The following is a 21,830-nucleotide window of genomic DNA, read 5'->3' on the forward strand; positions in this document are numbered from 1 at the left end:
ATCATTTCTGACCAATTCCAAAGAGCATCTGCTTCAATAAATTAACTACGTGCTTTCTTGTGCCCAAATAAGAATCACACCACGGCTGTTTCTTCTTCACACGGCTCCCACACTCTTATTCATGCATTCAGAAGTAATCGTCATCAGGGATCTCCTTCTGTTTGTCCACATACAATCATTTCTTACTGGTGAAGGACAGCTGGAGGCTCGTGTGTTCGGTGGATCTGAATCGGCTGCGTGACCACTTACCCTGAGAATCTCTCGGCAGATGTAAGCAGTCCACTCCTCTTTCAGAGAGTTGCCCTTGGTGTTCTTGATCAGGTCTGTCACTGAGCCAGCTCCACAGAACTCCATGACCAGCTACAAACATACAAGCTCCGTTATTGACTCTTCAATAAGGAAGCAATCTGGTCTGTGGTGTGCTCTAAAGAAGCCATTAACTCCCATAAAGCAACTCAGTGAGATAACCAGGGAGCAAATAAACAATCTTACTGGTTTGTTTATGAATTTATAGAAGTACTTTATGGAAATCTCTTTTTTAATTAACATCAAAGACTAAGGCTATCATTGAAACTGGTATCACAATGTAAGCTGGTAGATAAGCAAAGGGAAATAGAAACGGAAAATGTTCTATTTACGTACTTTATGTTGAAAATGAAATTAGATGTGACTGACTGTCTATTCAGTAACCGTAAATCAACCAAATGCTGCAGATCCATTTGAAAATAAACCTTGTTGCTCAACTGTAAAATATCTTTACTCATATATCTTGTATTTATACCTTTTCAGATATTTTAATCACCAAAAACTATCATCTGATATATTTTTATTGTACTTATATTAATCCCAAGTACTGATATTGTTATCCCATAATTAACACCAAAGATCCAGTATCCATCAGACTCATGTATTGACAATGAATTCATTTTTTTACTGGCACTGATGAATGTGCAGAGGATAAAAAGTGCTTTCTTCAATATGATACACCTTACGTAGAAATTAGTACCCATAACCTCATTACTGTGACAGTATTAGTAATACATGTTAACAACACATTCTCTTTGCAAACTCAGAAGATCACAGAAACTACAAGTTAAACTCAATCAACAGGGTCCTCTCCTCTCCCCTTCCCTTCCCTCCTCTTCTCTTCTCGTCTCCTCTCCTCTCCTCTCCTCTCCTCTCCTCTCCTCTCCTCTCCTCTCCCCTTCCCTCCCCTTCTCGTCTCGTCTCCTCTCCTCTCCTCATTCATCCTTCCCAGTATTACATCCCTACAGATATGTGGGCAAAAGTTCAGCTGGTCAGCTCTGGCTCTGCTTCAAGCTCCCCCTCATCATCACTCCGGATTACAGAGTGAGAGGAAGTTGGCAGCGAGTACCCCCCCACCAGCCACCCCCCACCCAACCCCCAACCCTCCCCACCCAGCCTGAGTAAGTGCACTCAGACATGCAAAGACAAAAGAAACACACTCATATAGAAAGCATAAACATGAGAGGACGTGAGTCAAAGTACGCAAGCATGCATCTCATGTTGTATACTCATTACCACACACACACACACACACACACTCAGAAAACAGGCTGTTGAGACAGGAGGAATTACGCAGGCAGTAGATCTGTCTGCTGCGTGTATATGCATATGTTTGTGTGCGTGTGTGTGAGTCCTCCCATTGTTGTGTGATGAATGTTACAGGATCAGAGAGGAGAGAGCTCCCTTAGATCGCGTTAACACATGATTTATTGCAGCAGCCAGCCAGCCACACACTCATTCGTATGCTTTGTATCGTTCACACACACACACACACACACACACACAGAGACATTAAGTATACACACGAAAAATGGAGTGGCTCTCTCTGTTGTGCTTCTTGTGTTTCTTCAAGAGACTGCAGTCATCTTCTCTTTGCGTTACACTCCATTTCATGCACAAAAACACACACACCCACACACACACACAAATATGATGGCGTACCCATAGCTGGTCATCCATGCCAGGAGGGTTTTTCTTGACGAAAGCTCCGTAGTAGGTGGCGATGTTCCGGTGGTGACTGTACTTCTTCAGCATGTTAATTTCCGCTTTAATCTCCTCTTCCTCATCCTGACGCACAGGAGAAGAGAAAAATCAACAGGCGTCAAAAGCACGACCCCTATTTGTGACCCCTCAAGCATCTTAATAAGATGGTGCTGGAGCAAAAGGAATGAAGTTCTTGACGGATTTGCATTTTGAATCCGTTTAAATTCTGAAAACTGTTGCTGGAAAGCAACACAGCTGGGCTCTAAATATTCCACAATAACAGAATTAGTGTTTAATTAGTTTCATTTTAGGGGGTTACTGCCACATAGCTAAATGCAGTTGCTTGAAACAAGTCGTTATGTCGGCAGTTGGTTAAAAACCGCAATTTCTTGTTCATTATGCACAGTGTCAGAAAATTAGGCATTGATTACTTCAATTTTGTGCTAATCAGCCGTGAAAACAAAAACACTTGTTTAAGTAAGCTGGTTTTTGTACAGCGGCGGCTCATTTCTTTAGCAGTTTTGCATTTGCCCTTCACTTAATTTCAATCATTAATTAATACAGTCATTCATCTTTATTGTATTTAAGCAGATTTATTCACACACATTTATATTTAGATGTTTACACTTCAGTTCCTCTGGTCATTTAGATGCCTGCACGTGTTCATATCCTAATTCATTCATTCATGCTCCTATTCATTCATTCCTGCAGTTCTCCATTGTTTGGCTGGCAGCTGAGTGCTGATGGGGAGGCGCAGGGTGAGAGGATCTCTAAATATAGCTGAGATTCCCTCCTGCTTTACAGACACGCCTGAGACCACACTGCTGTCCTAATACCTCCAGCTAATATTACCATGGCAATAGGCCTGTCCTCATTTCCTCTCTGCCACATCGCATGCACACATGCGCACAATGCACACACGCACACGCCGGCACTGACTCATCGCTCATAATTAGATGACATGGTCGACGGTGGTATAATCACTTGAGATGATTTGAGATGTGTGCTTACACGCATGCATGAGAGTGAGCTCAAGAGGGCACGCAAATGTGTGTGTGTGTGTGTGTGTGTGTGTCTTACCCCGGTGACATCCATGACCTTGATGGCTGCCAACTGCCCCGTCTTAACATGGCGACCCTGGTGAGAGGAGGAAAGGAGTGGGACAGTCAGAGACAAAAAAGAGCGAGGAAAAGAGAGAGGCGAGGAAGAAGAAAGACAAGAGGGAAAATGTCAACGTCCATTTAACGGTTCACAGTTTTCAGAAGAAAACGCAGGACATGCAGAGAGGTCTTTGAATACAAGAGCTTACAGGCAACGATAACTGACTTAGTGATGTTTTCTGATGCTGCTTAAGCCCCTTGATAGAACATTTCTCTAAAACATCTGACATTCATGATTGAATACTGAAAGCAAAGTTCAAGAACACAACACAAAATATGACATTATGTCAAACTTTTCAGTTATCTGGTCAAACATTATGGATTAAGCCTTTGAGAGGATTTTAGAGATAAATAGCCAAACTGAAATCCAGAACAGGACAGGACTTGCATAAATGCAGCATCAGTCCAATACTGAAAATGACAAATTGTAGCCAAAATGGCAGCTGAAAGCGACTAAGATTCACAACATGGAGGATCTAACAAAGGCACCAGTCCACACACTTGACTGTGTTGTGTAATATTGAGGTTAGGCAGAGGCCTGGGGGAGCCAGGAGGCAAGGAAACCGGGAGATTGGGGAGCCGAGGGGCGGCTAGAAGACCCAAGCGGTTAGTCTGCAACAGAGCATCTGTGGCAATGATTAGCTAATGAAGCTAACAGGGCCAGAGATGCTAAAACCAGTGATGGCTATTACTTCCACCTGTCTGGGCTCAGCTGATTAGCATGTTACAGTCTGAGCAGAACAGCTTAGCAGCAGTGGCACAAACAAACAAATACCTACACACATAGTCAAGTATACAAACACACACACACACACTCAAAACAAGGGCAGGACTGTTTTCCTGGTGGACTTGTTTATAAACCAGATGGCATTAACGGTCTGGCTCGAAAGCGCCTCCTGAGGGCTTTAATCGTAGGGCTGCTCTGATAACGAGTCCGGCAGCCAAAACAGGAATGTGACAGTAATAACAGAAGCATATGATGGTTAAAAGTTCTGAGGTTTCATTGCTTTGCAATTCATTTGCACGAGTGATTTTACATTAACAGAACCATCTCTGCACCCTGCCACTGGTCATTAGTCACTCTCACCGCTTCACGTTCTACTTTTAGCTCATTTTAACAGATCAATTGTACACACAAGCTCACCAAAACACACTTTACTTGATGAATGGTTGGAAAAATTCAATAAATACAGTTATTAACTGCAAAATAATGTGGCCAGCTCAATAGCATTGCTTTATACACACTGCTGATAAAGTCAGAACTAGTTAACTTATATTACGATTAAATCTCTGTTAGAGCCGTGCCATAATGTTTTGATTCAAAAGTTACCACGGTTTGTTTTAATCTGAGAAAGCACTCATGTCCTCTGAGCTGTGAGTGGGAACAAAACTCTGCGCCCGTGCATTCATTACACAAGCTGAGGGCCTGGTATCATTTCAAAAAATTACAATACCAGTACTTTTAGGGTGATATCGATACACTCATTTGATACCTGTTTTTTTCTACTTCATTCAATGATCATGTAAATGGAAGGCTTCAGTTGTGTACAGACTTGCAATGCAGCATGCTTTCAGATGTTTTGGTTTCATCTCGGCAAATACACTCGACTTCATCACACCACAGACTGTATGGGCTGTAGCTTATTAATGTTTAGTCTATTTCCTACTAACAGTCAGGCCTTGTTTGTTTACTTTTTGACTAACCGACACTGCTGTAATGTGCTACTGGATGCTTGAATTTATCTATCTATCTATCTATCTGTCTGCTGTGGTAATGACATTTACATGTCCTATTAAAACCAAAGGGTGCTCGACGTGATTGGCTGCGAGAAAAACCATGCAAATAGTCTTTTTTTCCCCTAGCTGTGGGGACAGAAAGCATCGAATGAAAATATCAAATTCAAATCTTAAAGGTACAGAGTCCAATACCCAGCCCTCACCCTTAATAAGGGAAATTTAAAGTCATCATTTAAATTTCTCATTAACAGTTTGAATTTAAAAAAAAAACTTTTAAACTTGCTGATTTATTGCTAAAAGAAAGTTAGGGGGTTTAATATGATAATTCTTTGTGTCACAATCCAGTACCGCTCAATGCAAACTAAGCACCACTGGACGGCTGAACACTGTGATCAGTCTCTCAGTCTTTTATTCTCACACACACACACACACACACGCATGCACGAACACACAGAGTCCAGATTCTGTGAGAGTAAAAGAGCTAGAAAGATTGAACAGGGATTTCTCATTAGGATCAGACTGCCCCAATTCCACGAGCACAAGGACTGGCTTTGTTGGAGAGCAACAAAGGAATTACAGCCACTTACAAACCAGAAACTCACACATACACTTACAGACACACATGCACACACACACACACATATAAAATACTATTTTCACCAGTCACTCACACACAGAAGAACTCTTGCAGACACCCACACATTTGCAAAGAAGAGGGAAGGAAGCAGAGAGAATGATTAAGGGAGTTGGAGATCAAGTACAAGAGCAAGCGAGAGAGCGAGAACGTGTCAAATAGATATTGGACATGGTCATCATCAGAGCTGGATAAAGATTCATTACTCCGAGCCACCTGACAACCTCCCTCCCTCCATCTCCCCTTTCCTCCTGGAGCAGTAATGTCATCCAGCCTTATTAAATGACCAAGTGTGAAAGGAGCAACAGAAAGGAATGAGCACTGTCTGTTCTTCTCCTCCTCCTCCTGCTCGGTCTTTGTCCTCTCCTTGTTCATTTATTTGCAAATTTGAAGATGAGATGGGGGGGTATGTCTTGCTACATAGCATTTCCAATTCCAGTTAACAGGATAATGTGTCTAACAATGATATAAAACAATCGGGGAGGACAAACGACAAAATGATTTGTGCCGAAACCATCAGTCAATTAATTGTCTCATTTATCAAGCTAAAACACCACATGTTTACTGAATAAAGCCTGTCGAATGAGAGGATTTGCTTTTCTCTGTTCTATAACATTGTGAGTCAACTTAATTTGGGTTTTGGACGGTTGGATGGACAAAACAAAGCACAATGCAATTTGACGACATTATCTTCAGACGTTATGGGAACTTAGGTACTTCATAGTCGCCGTGATGCCACCCACTGATTAGTGGAAGTCCATTAGGATTGCAATCCGGTTGACTTTGCGACAGCTGTGCCAACAATAACACCACTAAGGTGGAAAAGTTGTCTGCTTCCACTTTAATTGGTGACCTTCAGAGGTTTTTGTAACCATTTTCTTTTACCTTGAGCACAACATGATTAGCTATTTTGCTGCCCCCCCCCCCGGTTCTCAGTTTTTAAACAACACTAAGCTTATCTCGTCCTGACTTCAGCTCCCTGTCCAATGCACATTAAAGTTGTATCGATCTTCTCATCGAACTCAAGCGAGAAGATAAGTTAATTTCCTAAATGCTGAACTATGCCCTCATCATCAAAGATAAAAAATCAAAAAATGATCATAAATGTCTGCTGCAGCCCTGTGAATGAGAAAAGAATTCACATGATATTTAAAACATTTTGCCATCTTCTTTCTTTTTTTCTTTTTCATAAGGATGGCCCCCTCTCTCTCTAATTCATCCCATTCAGAACGAGAAGCTTTGAGCCTCACAGGCCTGCTCATCCCTTCCTCCACTCATTTATTGACTGTTTTGCCTCTCTGACCTAGATCTGCATTTTCTCCCTCTCTCTCTCTGATTCTCCCTCTCATTACCTAACCCTCTTAACTTCTCACAGTTTCCTCTTTATGCCTCTCATTATTTCTCCCTTGCTTTCTCTCCCCCTGTATTTCCCATCTCTCTCTCTCTCTCTCTCATGCCTCACAGCCCGGACCAGCAGCCTGTGAAAAGCGGGTCCTACATGAACATGACTGAGCTGAACGCTAATGCCAACAAAACAGCAGTCAGCTTTGAGCTCGACAAGCAAATATGACACAAGGCGAGGACTCCTGCAACCCTCTCACTTTGCCTCTGCTGATGCACTGAGTGCTTTCTGCAAACCACACTGCACTGACATGGGGCCCGAGTCTCTCCACAAAGCAAAGAAAATAAATAATACACACATACCGAATACTTGCACACACAAATGCTTTTATCTGATACTTCCTGTCATTATACTGAGAATGCTGTGCATTAGCTTGAATCATCACACACTGGCATTTCAAATTAGCTGTAGGAAATTATCTTCACATGTCGAATCCACTAATTTTTTTCCCTCTCTTTAATCCCGTGAAGGTATTTTGACCAAACATGATAGCAAAACATCTGTCACTCACACTCCCCCCAACACACAGACACACACATCTTCACAAACACCCACAAGGAGCTGCGATGCCGTCAGGCCAGGTGCGTTTGAGCGATAACAGACCAAATTGACTATGTTTGTTCCGCTTGGATGGCCGCGCTGTGATGGAGACAGCAAACTGATACCAAACTGATCTCCAATCAGCCTTCCGGCGGCCACATCACGGCAGCATCATTACTTGGCGTCATCCCACAGGTCAGTGTTTCTCAAATGACTGCAAGGGTTGGGATTTGAAATGGAGTGTTGGGCTTTTACTGATGGTTCCTCCCAAAAAAATGTCCATTTATTGTGTATGATGTTTCAAATGTGGTAGTGATTGAATTTTAAATAAATCAGGGGTGAAAAAGCTTCTGTTTACTCAGTGCCGCAATTTTTGATGATTGGTCCAAGGAAGACAACGGTGATTACAGGGCAAAGTACACACCAGGTGAACACAAAACTCACTTGAATTTTAATGTGTTTAAACAAAACTGCTTTGGAATAAACACAAATTCTGTGAGACTTAAAATGTAAAATCTTCTAACGCAACAAGTGTTGATTCACATCACAAGTGCAAGGTAAGCAACAATTGCTGATTTGTTTTTCATCTGACTAATCTAATTAATCAGCTGTCACATCTAAAAGTTTGTCTAACTACTTTCCAAAAACTAATCAATTAATTAATCACTAACCAGAATGGCTGGCAATTTCAACTAGTCAACCATCTTAGCCTTGCAGGACTAAAAACTCGTGTATTCTGTGTAAAATAATTGTTATGTATTTAAACTTCTTCATTGTACTTCACTCAAACTACTACCTGATGACTAATATAGCTCTCAGCCAGATAACCTCATACTGTAGTGAAAGGTGGAGAACCAAACAGACTTCATTTACTCTCATCTCATCCATCCCCTTCCATGTGCACCACAAGGGAGGTGTCAAACCGACACAAAGTGCACCTATTCCAGCAATTATCATCAACACATAATTATGATTAATTGCACCAGCCAAGTGAAAGTAAAATGCCTGTTAAGCGCTTGGTACGCAGAGTGCTCTGTATGATTTGCAGGTATGTGTGTGTACGACGTTGAAGAAGAAGAGGTTGGTGTGTGTGTGTGTCTGTGTAATGATTCTCTTTTATGGTATTTCTGAAGGGAACGAGCACACACACATACAACACACACACACCAGCACCACAGGCTGCAGAGGGAAGCATCTCTTCATCATTCGCAGCTTGCAGCTTCAGTTAGGCGAGACCAACCTGCCAGCCACTGCCTTAATACAACCTGCTGGTGGATATCATGATACCTAAAGCTCCTGCATGAGTGTGTGTGTGTGTGTGTGTGCCCGCACGTGCATGTGCGTGCATGAGCGCAACACAGAAATGATTCTACAGCTTGTGTGTATTTTGTTGGTTTGAGTGCACATCCATGCCCTTGCCAAGTCAATTACACAGACCCCCCCCACCCCACCCTCGGACGCATTTACCATGCAGGACACTTCCTGTCGTAGCCTAGCAACAGTCTTGGCTGGCCAGAATACAGTGGGCACGACACTTAAACAAACATGCACTCACACACACACACACACACAGACAAGAGAGGGAGAAGAGAGGGAATAAGAGACTATTGTCCTGACACGGGAGATTTGTTGTTTAGAAGAAGACATGGGGTGAGGAAAGGAGTGAGAGGAGGAAGAGGTGAAACGAGGGATGGGATGAGCAGAGGACTAGTTCAGTGAGAGAGCTGAATTTCACAGCGTATCTGCACTCGGTGTGTGTGCTCGGTGTGTGGCCAAGCTGCAAGGTCAAAAGAAACTATCCAAATTTCACATTGACTGGATGAGCCATTTAAAAATAGATCCTTGTTTTATTTTAGGGCTCTACTTCAACTGAAATTTAAACACATACACCAACAGCTCTGCATGTTTTAGCCCATTAACTTCAAATGTCCTTTTCAAAGCTAATCCATATCAAGATTGATATCCCACTTGCAAGGGAACCACTGGTTTCTATCACATTCACTATGATTAAAAATCCTCTTGCAGAGATTTCAAACTTGCTCAAGACATTTACTAAGGTGTAATGTTCAAGCTTTCTGGGTTTTTTTGCCATCATTGCAATGCAGTTGTAATTAGGACCATTTTAAGAAAACTACAGGATTTCCTACAATATTTTAAAAGAGATGGGCCATCTCACCTGAAACCAAGACTGCCTCAAACATCCTGAAAAATAAATACACTTTTATGATATATATTTCACAGAACAAATGTCATGTGTTTAGTGACTTGTGCTAAAGTTCTTCCCTCTGGAAACCCTGATTTGCCTGTTGATGTGTTCAAGGACACTGCGACATCTAACATTTCAGGGGTGGCTGCCAAAATATCTGGTCTTCAATCAATAATGTAAAGTATACCATTTGTTTTAGCATGAACCAGGGTCTACTAAGTACAAACAATAAAAAAAACAAATCAAACGTCTGCATCTGTTTTTAGTCAATTTTGTCACAAGACTCCACAAGGTTCTGCGAACATCTGCATCAATCTTCAAATGTCCCCCTTGAACAGGAAGACAAAGGCAAAGATACTTATATGAATGCAAACACACACACACACACTCACTAGGAACAGATTACCAGTTTGTGTTACTGCCAGCTCTTTGTGAAAAGGAAATGGGTCATGCCATAATCCCAATCTGTGCCGTCATCGTAATCCACACAAACATACACAGACAAACATCAAACTCGAATTGACTGAATGGCATCTAAACATGGCATAGGGCCTGTCGGCATGGTAACCGTATCACAGGGGAAGAGTGGGCTATGGGCCGATCCCCTGGGTTTTCACTCTATACATTTTCCTTTGTGTCTGTCTCTGACAGGCAGGGTCGTAGAGGGAGATTGCCCACTATTGTCGCACACACTCACACACACCAAACTGTAGTTCAGCTGTGTTGGGGTTGAAGGATTTCAGACAACCGGTGTTTCAGTGTGTACCCTCCTATCAACGTCCATCGGTTTGACAGTGAAGGTTTACAATCCCAGCACGCTCACCTGTCGCCGGAGCTGCGATGCAGAATTAAAGCTACTTTCTGCTAATAAACGACACGAATACACTTCTGCCCGAAGGAGCCCAAAGAAATGAGGGGGCAATACTCCCAGACACACCTCATTGCAGTTCAAACACCTGCAATCATTCCGCATTCACTCGTGCTCCCACACACACCAACACACACAGACGAGCGTGCACGCGCACAAGCTGTTGTGGAATCAGTGAGGCAGTAAATAAAAGTGACAAAGGCCTCCATTCCAATCTACTACTGCACTGCCCAGGAAATATAGAAGCACCCCGAGGCTGCGCTCACACTCACACATGAGAAAGGAAAGGAGACGAATTGAGACGGGAAAAGATTTAAAAGGGGAGAAGATTTAACGGGAGCCAGTGAAGATGGGGGAAACATATACAGTCAGACAGTTTGTGGGAGAAGGATGTAGTAAAGAAAGAGAGGTGGGGGTGATGAAAGAAAGAAAGAGGAAAGATGAGAGGAAGAAAGACGAAGGCAATGATCTGTAGAACAGTCCAGAGGGCTTTTATTGACGGGTGGAGGAAGGAGAGGGGGTTTGCAGGATGGAGAGTTTTACAACACACACACACAAGTGTTGATTCCACTCTGTATGAACCGGCGTTATCGGCTAAAGCCTACTGAAACAATAATATATCAGCAGTCTGAAATATAGCCGCTCATTAACCTGCCAGCTCACAGTACAACAAGCTAATTAACAAGCCGGTAGACACACAAATGTACAAGAAACAGACTAACCGCCACGGTCAGGGAAAAGGATTTGGTGCAGCACTAAATAATCACAAACGCAGGCGAACAAAACGTTTTAAGTGTGCAAACAGGCAAAGAAGCTGCAAAACGAAGAGACAGACTGCATACACAAAGTCGGGCATGTCCACCATCATATGACAAGATATATTTAGATTTAGTTTAATGTTATACATGCAAAGAGGATCTGTGGGTCTGGGAATTCAGGTGTTGGTGTGTGTGAACATGCATGAAGTCAGAAAACTGTGAAAGCTCGTCCACTTCATAAACAACCCCTTTGATGTGACGGAAATAATTCAGCCCTCACAGGATAACCATGTTGCTTTATGAACATATGTGTGGTCAGAGCTTATTTATGGTAGGCGTCTGAGGCTGACCCAGATTAACTCACTTATAAAGACACGTACTGTACGCTGATATTGTTTTCCAGCCTGATGCCGTTGGTTTAACAGCTGCATGACCCCCTTTAAAACTGTCAAATCACGTTACCTCACTGCGTCACTAACTAATTTACACGGGTTAACTCACTAATGCACTCACTGTTTAATTCACTCTGTTAGGCAGTGACCTGCCCAATCATCTACTAATTCCTCCTAACAAATCAAAGTGCTGAAAGGTCTTCAGATAGACATAGAAGAAAGAAATGGTCCCCCTGATGCGACAACATCTGCAGAACAAGCAGACAAAAATCAACCCACAAACAAACATGCAGCTGGCAGAAGAAAGATCAAGAGAGTCTGTATGAGTGAGGGAACACAACAACAAGAGCAGGAAGAGGAGGAAGAGGAGGAGGGCTGCAGCGAGGAGCCAAAGCGGCAGGTTCAGCACATCAGCATCACGCTCCGGCAGCTCTGGAGGTCAAACGAACAGCCGACCTGATTTACTGTACACTATGGAGGCGAGAGAGTCGGAGAAACAGCTGAGGGAGGGCATGGAGAAGGACAGAAAAGATGAATAGTAGATGCTGCACAGATGGAGGAGAGCAGGGGTGGGAGAGCTGAAGGTTGTGAAAAAAACACATGAAAAACAGAAAGGAGAAAACAGAGGGACTAGAGAATAATAGAAAGAGTCAGAGCTGGTGTAGCTTATTGACTAACCTATTGATGAGCACTAAAACCTCAGCTAAACGGCTCTTTACAGTGCACACTATCAATTAAAACACAGAACACTGAACTGGAAAAATACAGTGAGTGAGAGAGAGAGAGAAGGAAAGAGAGACAAGAAGAGAATGAGAGATCGTTATTGACATCAAGCATGGCTAATTGACCCTGGTCAGGGTGGCAGGAGTGCATTGTGGGTAAGTGGGGCGTGTGGCCTTGGGGAAGACAGGATGTAGGCTAATGACCAGGTGTGTGTGTGTGCGTGTGTGTGTCTGTGGCTGCATGTGGGCAGAACGAGCACATCTGTTGTTCCCACGGTAACAAGCAACATCCACCTCAGTCACGGTTCACAGTTCATTCATAAGGACTCGGGAGACTGAAGTGTGTGTGTGTGCGCGCCAGTTAGTGTGTCAGTATTTGTTCAAAAAACAAAAGGGGGGCAGTGACATGATGCCAGACTGTAAATAACTTCCAGGGACATGTAATGTATGTAGCAGCAGTCAAACACACACATTCAAAAGTATGGGACACACCTCTTTATTACTGAATTCAGGTGTGGTATGGGACTGCTTTTCAGTGCTTGGCCTCTTACTTCCAGTGAAGAGAAATCTTAATGCTTCAGCATACCAAGACATTTAATCATTACAGGCCCTTATGGTCAGGTGGCCCAATACTTTTGTCCATATAATGTAGATCCACTTACTAAACACACAGATAAACACAAACCTCTCCTTCTAGCCTGCAGATACTCCCAGCTGAGACCTTCTGGCAGCATCCCCATTAGCACTAATGTTACCATAATACCACATTCTTTATTCCTTTACCGATACACGTCAGCCCCGTGTCACGTTAACTGCAATTTACTGCAAGCATAACTAGCCTATACATTTTCGAAGGGAAGTTTTCCTGCTGTGTAGAAAGTATCACTGAGGTGCTGCTGCCAGTGGACCCAAAGAACGGCTTTCTGGTGAATCTTTATATGACAGGTAGCAACGATATTACAAAAACTGTAGTCAAGTCATCATCAAGATCATCCGATTCAGAATAATTTGGTCATTCACTGGAGCTCATTCACTGTTATTGTTCATTATTACATTCATTCATCCTGATTATTAAGTGCAAAACAGCCATGCAATGCATCCTCATTTCATGGAGGTTATAACTGTTTTCAAGAGATGTTTTTCAATCAATTCGGTGGTCACAGTTGCTATTGAGCTGTACTGTTTATACTGAAACATGTTTCTATTATTTTGTCTACCCCATTTATATCAGTGCGTATAGGCTACATTACTGACTCTCTGTATAGACAGATTTAGCTCAGCAGGACCACAATGCATCCTTATGGGCTTCATGAAGGGAGGTTTGATTGCAGGCCTGCTGTATTAGACTACACTAGTTTATAGTTATCTAGCATTTAATAAACTGACATCTGCATGCCTTTAGGAATATAATTTATTACCAGTTGCACCAGCTGTGCTAAGGTCAGTGGTAGAATGGCTTGTTCCCATAGGCAGCTCTGGTGCTCGAAGGATTTATCATTCACTAAATCACCAATTGATCTATATGTTGGTACTACACCGGGTGACTAGTGTAGGAATCCAGATTTAAATGGAGTTTTTAGGATGATTAAATAAATTTTTAAAATAAATAAAATTTGTATAGAGGAAGAAATAATGTAAGACATAACAATATGCCACGCACTAGTTTGTCAAGTTACTATTTTAGTGCCATCAGTGACTACTTTCAAAGAGATACATGCTGCATGTGCCTCCCTGTTTGATCTTCTTTCCTGCTGAGAAACACTAGCTTGAGGAGTTTAGAACATCAAACAAAGAGGAATAAACGCCATCGTTCTATCTTCAGTCCTTTTCTGGAGTGTCTTCTGCTGGGCTTTAACACTTCCTGCTGCTTCTGTGAGGTGTGTGTGTTTGTGTGTTCGTGAGCACATGTGTATGCGAGGTAGAAGGGTGGCTGTGGCGGGAATGTAGACAGAAAAAAAAAAAATCTCCCATAGTCCTTTGCAGTGCGACTTCCAGCAGATAAGGAAGGTTAAAAAACACTTTTGAAGTTTTATTCGGTTCTTAAGAGGGCAGAAGAGGGAGGAAGAGGAGGCGGAGGAGGAGAGGTGGGCTGGAGTGCAAAACAGGAAGGGACACTGCAGGTAATAACAATAAAGAGACGGAGACACAGACAGACAGAGAGAGAGAGAGAGAGATGGGTGTAATGGGATGGGTTAACTAGATGAAGCATGTCTTTGAGACCTAATTTTAATCTCCCTCCTCTGCATTTGTTTACGTAATAAGAACAGACGCCTCTGCTTTGTGTTTTTTACAGTCTCATCTGCTCATCAGGTTTAAAAAAACTTTTTTTTACGTACACAAATAGTATAGCTCAGGTTTGACTACGTGAAACAAACATGCAATCATATGTGCTCCTTTAAAGCGTCGCTCACATACGTTGGTGTATACACAGACACTCCAGTGCAGTAAATGGAAACCACACAGCTGCTTTTGTGCAGAGTCGCTGTCGCAGCGGGTGAGCAAATAAAAGCCCATACGGCTCAGGTCCCCCAACTGTCACTTGGTGTGTGTGTGTGTGTGTGTGTGTGTGTGTGTGTCTCAGAGTGACTGGTGAATATTTAAAGAGCGCGTGGAGCACTTTGCCTAAGGAGGAGCAGAGTGGATGTGTTCTGTCATCGGAGAGAAAAAGATTGGTTGCCTCCTTTTTTTTTTTTTTCTCTCCCTTCTATCTCCTGCTCCTTCGCTGCACGGTGACAGCAGAGTCATGGGCAGAAAAGTATTTGAATGTGAAAACAGCACACACACACACACACACACACACACACTCACACACATACCCAAACCCACACAAAAGCAGGAAGTGTTTTGTTGCTGTCAAAGCCGAGAAGACAGTCGTTGAGACGATGGGCTGAATGTGTCATCGTTCACATGGCTGTGCACGTGCGTGTTTGAGTTCTTGTGACCGAGATATGATTAGTTGCCCTCTCAACTTGTCCTTGCATCCATCATGGAGAAAAATGACTTCTCCCCAGGGAAAGACGAGGAGCTGTGATTAATCAATTAGCCAATCAATAATCCTGTCAGTCAATAAGTCGTCAACTAAGTCAGTCAGGGAGTGTTTTGTCCAATGGCTGGCGGGGGATGATCCCCCGTTCCCACCCCTGCCGTGGCACTGAGCAAGGCACGGAGCGCTTCCTCGATTCGGAGAACTGCAATTCCCACAAGGATCGCATCAAATATTCACAGGCATCAAAAAAGAAAGCGAGAAGGAGGGAGACAGTACAGAAGCAGAAGCATGGCAAAAAAAAAAAAAGATAGAGAGAGAGAGAGAGAGAGAGAGAGAGTGACTATGGGAAGGAGGGGGGCTGGAGAGGTGGGAACAGAAGAGAGAGATGTGGCAAGATAAAGACAAAGGAAGGAAACACCGATGAAGGAGCTGTAGAGAGGGAGATGATGAGAAGAGAGAGTTACAACAGCTGAAGAGAGAGAGAGAGAGAGGAAGACGGAGAGGGAGAGAAGTGGAGAGAGAGTGTGTTCAATTATTCAGCATTACCCGTGTTCTCTATTTATGGCCCTTTTAGAGCAGCCAGTAGAAACTATATATACACATACTGTAGGCACAGGCTGCTCCCTTAAGTACAGCTCACCAGGGAAATTTCAACCCAAAAAACACGGGAAACGAGAAGAAAAACGTGATTACATATTGATAAGAGAAATGCGCAGAGGCGAGTGATGAAGGAGTGAGGGGGATGGACAGACAGAGGAGGGAAAAGCGAAGAAACAGAGCTGCCACGGAGATATAACACGAGAAAGCGAGACAGAGGCAGAAGTCAAAGCTAAAATTATCTTTGTCGCCACGGCTACTCGTCTATCACTGCTCTCAGCCAAAGCGTTTTTGCGGACAGGGGAGACAAAGCAACAAAAAAACAACAAACCTGGAACAACATTTCAAGACATTTTTAACTGAGTTGAGATTTTCGGTGTGCCGTGAGAGGGGAAAAAGAGAGAGATGGAGAGAGAGAGAGAGAGAGAGGAGAGAGCACAGTGGAGCAGATTTGTATCATTTAACTAGATGGGCTAATGGAATTGTTGATAAACCTGTTATCTCTTGCTCCCAGACACAGAAGAAATGCATCTACGTGGCACATTACTGGCCCTCTATCACCAATAACCTAAAACACAGAGCTGAACTTTATATCTCACATATACTGTGTACACGCACAAAAGGATGCATGCATGGATACACACACACAACTCTAGCTTCATTACACACAGCACGCCGAGTTAACGCCACTGCAGCAGAGCGCAGTGAACTCGTTTCAGAGTCGCGTTTTTGATGCAGGAAAACCATGAAAGTGTCTGACTTGAAAAAAAAAAAAGGTTTAAAAAATGACTAAACAATGTTTTACATTTCAAAAATGCCAACAGCTCAGGAAATGTTGCTGTTATTAGCTTTTACCTGCTGCATTTTTCACTTAATTCTACAGGCTTATTAAAGTTTAAATAAGCCCAAAGGTAGCCTAAATTTGTCTGTCCATGCCAATGAATAATTCAGTTTCAGTGAAATGAAAAAGCAGCGAGAATAATTTTATTTAATCACATTGACGTGCTATTAATCTGCATAAAATTCACAAAAACATAAACGAGGAACATAATAAAAGATAGTTTGGACAGAGGAGCTATCGAGTGATTCTCAGTTTTTTAAACTGCCGCAACCAAAGCTGGTGTGAAAGAAAATATCGAGGTGCAACTTTCTAGCTTGCAGTCTATGATCACACATACATCAGAGCAACACTAGCCCCTGGCCAACGGGCAAACTGAATTTATTTTTGGAATCAAAATGAGGAATAAAATCATGTTTACTGGCTGCCTGACTGTAATCTTTACATCTGAGCAAAAGTTGTTCGGTGTTCACTCCACACCACACTGATTGATCCAGACTGGGGATACTGCAGTCCAAAGCGACACACACACACACACACAAAGGTATTCCTACGAGTTATTTTTCTGACCTAACAAGTGTCTAAAAATGGTTCAGAGGGAGCCAGAGCAATTCCAGTTCACTTACACCCACCCAGCTGAAGGTCAATTTATCATCTCGGTGACTCTGAGATTCAACTGCTCACAAGAGGCTGATCCTCTTCGGGCAGCTTGCCGATAGACGAGGGACCCCGACCACATGAGGAATTTAAAATAGATGGCATTTTTGCTCAAGTGACTCGGCTCCTTATCTGTGTGTATGAATCCAGTCTTTGCCAGGGGTCAAAATTTCAAATTAAGCCCTGAAAACCTTTTATTAGCATGTTTTCTGTCTTGCACTGTCTAGCACTGTTATTCTGTAATGATGATTTATATTTCAGTTAAAGCTGAAACTCACTATTCCGTTCCCTATTGATTAATCTGATAAATACTTTCTAATAAAGGTTTGGTCTACATAATGACAGAAAAGAGCTCAAGCTGACACTTTGCACTTGCTTGTTTTGTCTGAACTGATAACTGATACTTGCCACAATTTTCTATAATCTACTTTATATTTTCCTATAATCATTTCAGCTCCACTGTTTTTTTTTTTCTGCTTTACACCGATGAAGGTTTGAATGTGTGAAATTGACTTTTATCGAGCTTTGCAAGCAGGTAGTTTGGTTTGTATTTATTTATCACCTAAAGGGAACAACAAATGGCCAATTGTAAACAGGAAATGTGCTATATATAATTAAGCTCTGGTGCAATGAGCACACAAGAAAATAAGAGTAGAAATGTCATTTTTGGATCTGTCAACAGGCAACTAACAGAGTGAACTATTGGTGTGGACTCCACTGGGTATCAGACACCGTGTGTCACCCAATCACAAACCAGTCTGGATCAGCTGTACAGGCTACAGAGCCAATGGGACGGTGATGTTGCCACAGGCATTCTGTGGCTCAGTAATGTATAAGAACAGACTGGCTGAATGTCAGCCAGTAAATGAGCCATGACTTTCACCAAGACAGCAGAGTCAGCAATAAATGAATACACATAACTCTCCTATTCTCTCATCCTTTGGTGTTTTTTCCTCCATTCTGTCCACATCTACACACACACACACACACAAGTGAGGATGTCAGATTATTTCTAGAAGCATGGAGAAGCATGTCCAACCTCTGCCTGACCTCTCATCTGGCCCATCAGCTGCAAGCACAGCTCCTCTCCGTCACCACGTGACCTTGACTCTCTGCTCCATTAGACACCCTCTCACACACGATAAATGCACTCACAGGGGCCTTCACATGTCTACACCTTCACATATTTGAACAAACACATGTTTACTTCTGCTTGTGGTGTGAAAATAAAGTGTCCCTGGCTGGTGCAACATCCTGCAGAGTGGCAGGATGAAGCGGCAGAATCAGGAAAAGGAAGCGAGGACCATCATGGAGGTGGAAGGGGAAATTCAGACAGTGACATGGACCAAGAGATAGCGTCTAAATGACAGCGGGAAACGGCTGAGCCCAGTTGACAGCAAAAACCTCAAACCACAGTTTCGTCAAAATGTCAGGCCAGCAGAGTACCAGCATTTCCTGTGTCCCAGAGAAACACTTCCCCCCAAAAATGCCAAATCTAGAAGAGGAGCATAACAAACAAAAAGCAAAGGGGAGAGAAAGTAAAGAAAAAGGGAAAGGAAATTGTCCTAAAAGCACTCCAGTGTGCTCCAATTTCTGCTTCCCCTCTCTGCATTGAAGTCTCTTTTACATTCGCTCCATTTCTCTCAAGCTTGTGTGCTGCTTTTATCTCTTGTCTTCTCTATCTCCTCCAGTCACAGTGCACATTTCTATTCTTTATTCCATATAGGCTCCTTGGTAAGAATGAACAAAAAGCTGATAAGACAGTGGAGCTTGCTATCAGACTAACGTGTAGCTAAGTCTTTTTATGTGTGTATCTTACCTTGTACACCTGCCCATAGGTGCCATTTCCCACCAACTCAACCAGCTCAAAGATGCCAGCAGGATCCTGAAAGGACAAAGGAAACAGTGGGATTATTAGGCTGATTATTAGGCTCAGGACTAGCAGAAGCAACAGCCATGCATTCAACTTAGATTTGAGTTAGAATTTTCAGATTCAGTGTGCGTGACAAAGCAGGACATGTCTATTTTCTCAGCCAACCTTTGGTAGACGTAGCTCGAGTGATGGCGAATTCAGCAGGTCGGCCAGCCAGTCCACGCGTTAGTCCAGACTAAAATTAAAAGTTTGCCAATGTTTGCTTACTACTTTGGACCTTCCTATCAGCCTCTACTTTGCATTAAGTGCCATGAGAGTGAATTACCTGTTAAACATCAGCGTGCTAGCACTGTCACTCTGAGTGAATATTAGCATTTAGCTCAAAGTGCCAGTACACCTCAGTCCAATCTCACGGACCTACTAGCACGGCTGTAGACCCTCATACTTGCATTTTTAGCAACAGTGTGAGTTGAACCTCTAACCCCAGCAGTGCTGATGTCTTGCTCTGCCACCTGAGCTCTCTGGGTGTGATAAATTGGTCTGAAAGGCAGTACTGGATTGTTTTAGGCTTGTGTCCAAACTAGCTAATAACTTAAGCCCACAGTCGTTAGTTTGCCAACTCGGAACTCGGCGCATCTCTGACAAGGAGCAACTCGAACAGAGTATAAAACCCACTGACCCCTGCACACAGCAACACACACACACACACCTCCCCCTTCCTCTCTGCCGCGTGTTGCTACGGCATTCCAACAATAGCTGGTATTCACCCTCTCCTTCCTTCTCCACTTTCTCTCACTTTCACACTCTCTCTGCTCCACCAGCTTCTGTTCTCCAACCAGTCGCAGTCCATCTCTCTCACCCTTTTATCAACACATTCTTTCTTTCTCTCCTTCAGTCCTGACAGAGTCCAGGACAAGTTCCTCCTTTCCAACACTCTTCTCATTCCAGCAGAGCCCCAGAAACACTGAGGCCCCTTTCTGAGCTTCTGTTCTGACTCTTTGCTTTTTATTGCTAATAAAATCTTTTTCGTTCAGATCAGTTCAAGTGATCTAATAACACGATCAAGTCTGAGCTTTTGTAGGGTGATGTGGCTCTCACTCTGGCAATTCTCTCTATCAGCTGCTTACATTGTGGATTACCTTGAACTTATAACCAATTCTACTGTGTCAGCCAAATATATACTTCAAGGAAAAGAGACTCTACAATATCATGTAGAGAGGAGCCAAAGATGATGTTTAAAACTGAGCTTGTCAATCGGGGGGGCAAAGCTAGAGGCTTCATTCCTTTGCTGAATCACTAGAATAAACCTCAGCATTGTGCAGATCTGCACAGGGACTCTTGCAAAGCTGGAGTACAGACGATATTACAAGATACCCACTTTTCACAGACAATTCCCCTCTCAATAAAACATCTTTTGATTTCCGCTCTGAAAAGCCACACATGCGCTCTGTTGTCACCACCGTCTCTCTCTCTCTCTCTCTCTCTCTTTCCTAACCTCGTCACTTCTCTCTCCTCCTGTTCTCTCTCTTTCTGCACTTCACCTTCATGCCATGTCTGTGAATTTTCGATTGCACTTTCAGCTTGCTTTGCACATTTAAATCTACGTGTGCCACCACAATACAGAGAAGGAATCGTGGCCATGTTTGCATTATGCATTGCAGGCACTGGGTTATAATACTGTACAGGCTCAAAAAATCTGTGTAAAGAATCTGGTAAAGGTTTACTTTCTCTCTCTCTCTCTCTCTCTGTTCTGTTCTCTCAGTTTTCTCTCCATCTCCTTCTCTTTTCCCATCTCTCTCTTTCTGTCTCTATGTGTTTGTTTCTGCGGGTCTCAGCAGACCTGTCAACCCGTCAGTGGTTTCTGAAGACAAGGCCTGGTGTTTTTCTTGCTCTCTCCTTTCCTTTCCTGTCGTTTTTTTCACCTCTCTTTCTCTTTTGTGTTCAGCAAAGTCATACGCACAACACACACACACACGCACTTTCCCTCACATACAACCACACGCAAGCACAACACAAGCACCGACGAACTCATTCTCGCACACTCCGTCTCAAGTACATCCTCCCGCTGTCTCGCTCTCTCGCACTCTCATAACCAAACACACACACTCACACACTGTGCCAAAAGCACACTCCTACACAAGGGCTGGTGTTCAAATGTTCTAACGAGTATGAGTGGGCACAAAATGAAGAGTGTGTGTCTAACTATACGCGTGTGTATGGGCGAAAAAGAGAGTCAGAGAGAGTCTCTTTCAACAGGGCAGACAGCAACATTCTGCAAGCCCTGACCGTGTGCCTTGCTATCAGTTTATGCAGGTAGAGATTTTCCTGCCCTCACTTCCTTTTTCTCTCTGTCCAAGTGTTTGTGCTTGGTAGCTGTGTGAATTAACTCTCAGGGCTGCATACAAAGTTCTGACAGCAACTCCCAAGATACATCTAAGGATGCACTCTAT

The 21,830-nt window shown here is 43.1% G+C and overlaps 1 protein-coding gene across 4 annotated transcripts in view; it reads right to left on the reverse strand.

The window, feature by feature from the left end:
- Positions 1-21,830, reverse strand: part of tnika (TRAF2 and NCK interacting kinase a) — a 58,072-nt gene that overhangs the window by 27,133 nt on the left and 9,109 nt on the right. For all 4 annotated transcript variants that reach the window (XM_046411996.1, XM_046411995.1, XM_046411998.1 and 1 more), the window contains exons 2-5: positions 19,327-19,392; positions 3,091-3,147; positions 1,969-2,094; positions 250-360 (exon numbers count right to left, since the gene is read on the reverse strand). In XM_046411996.1, the coding sequence (XP_046267952.1) occupies positions 250-360; positions 1,969-2,094; positions 3,091-3,147; positions 19,327-19,392 (360 nt within the window). The remainder of the gene's footprint in view (positions 1-249; positions 361-1,968; positions 2,095-3,090; positions 3,148-19,326; positions 19,393-21,830) is intronic.

Source organism: Scatophagus argus, chromosome 15 (assembly GCF_020382885.2).
Source record: "Scatophagus argus isolate fScaArg1 chromosome 15, fScaArg1.pri, whole genome shotgun sequence".
In the NCBI taxonomy this organism is placed as follows: Eukaryota; Metazoa; Chordata; class Actinopteri; family Scatophagidae; genus Scatophagus; species Scatophagus argus.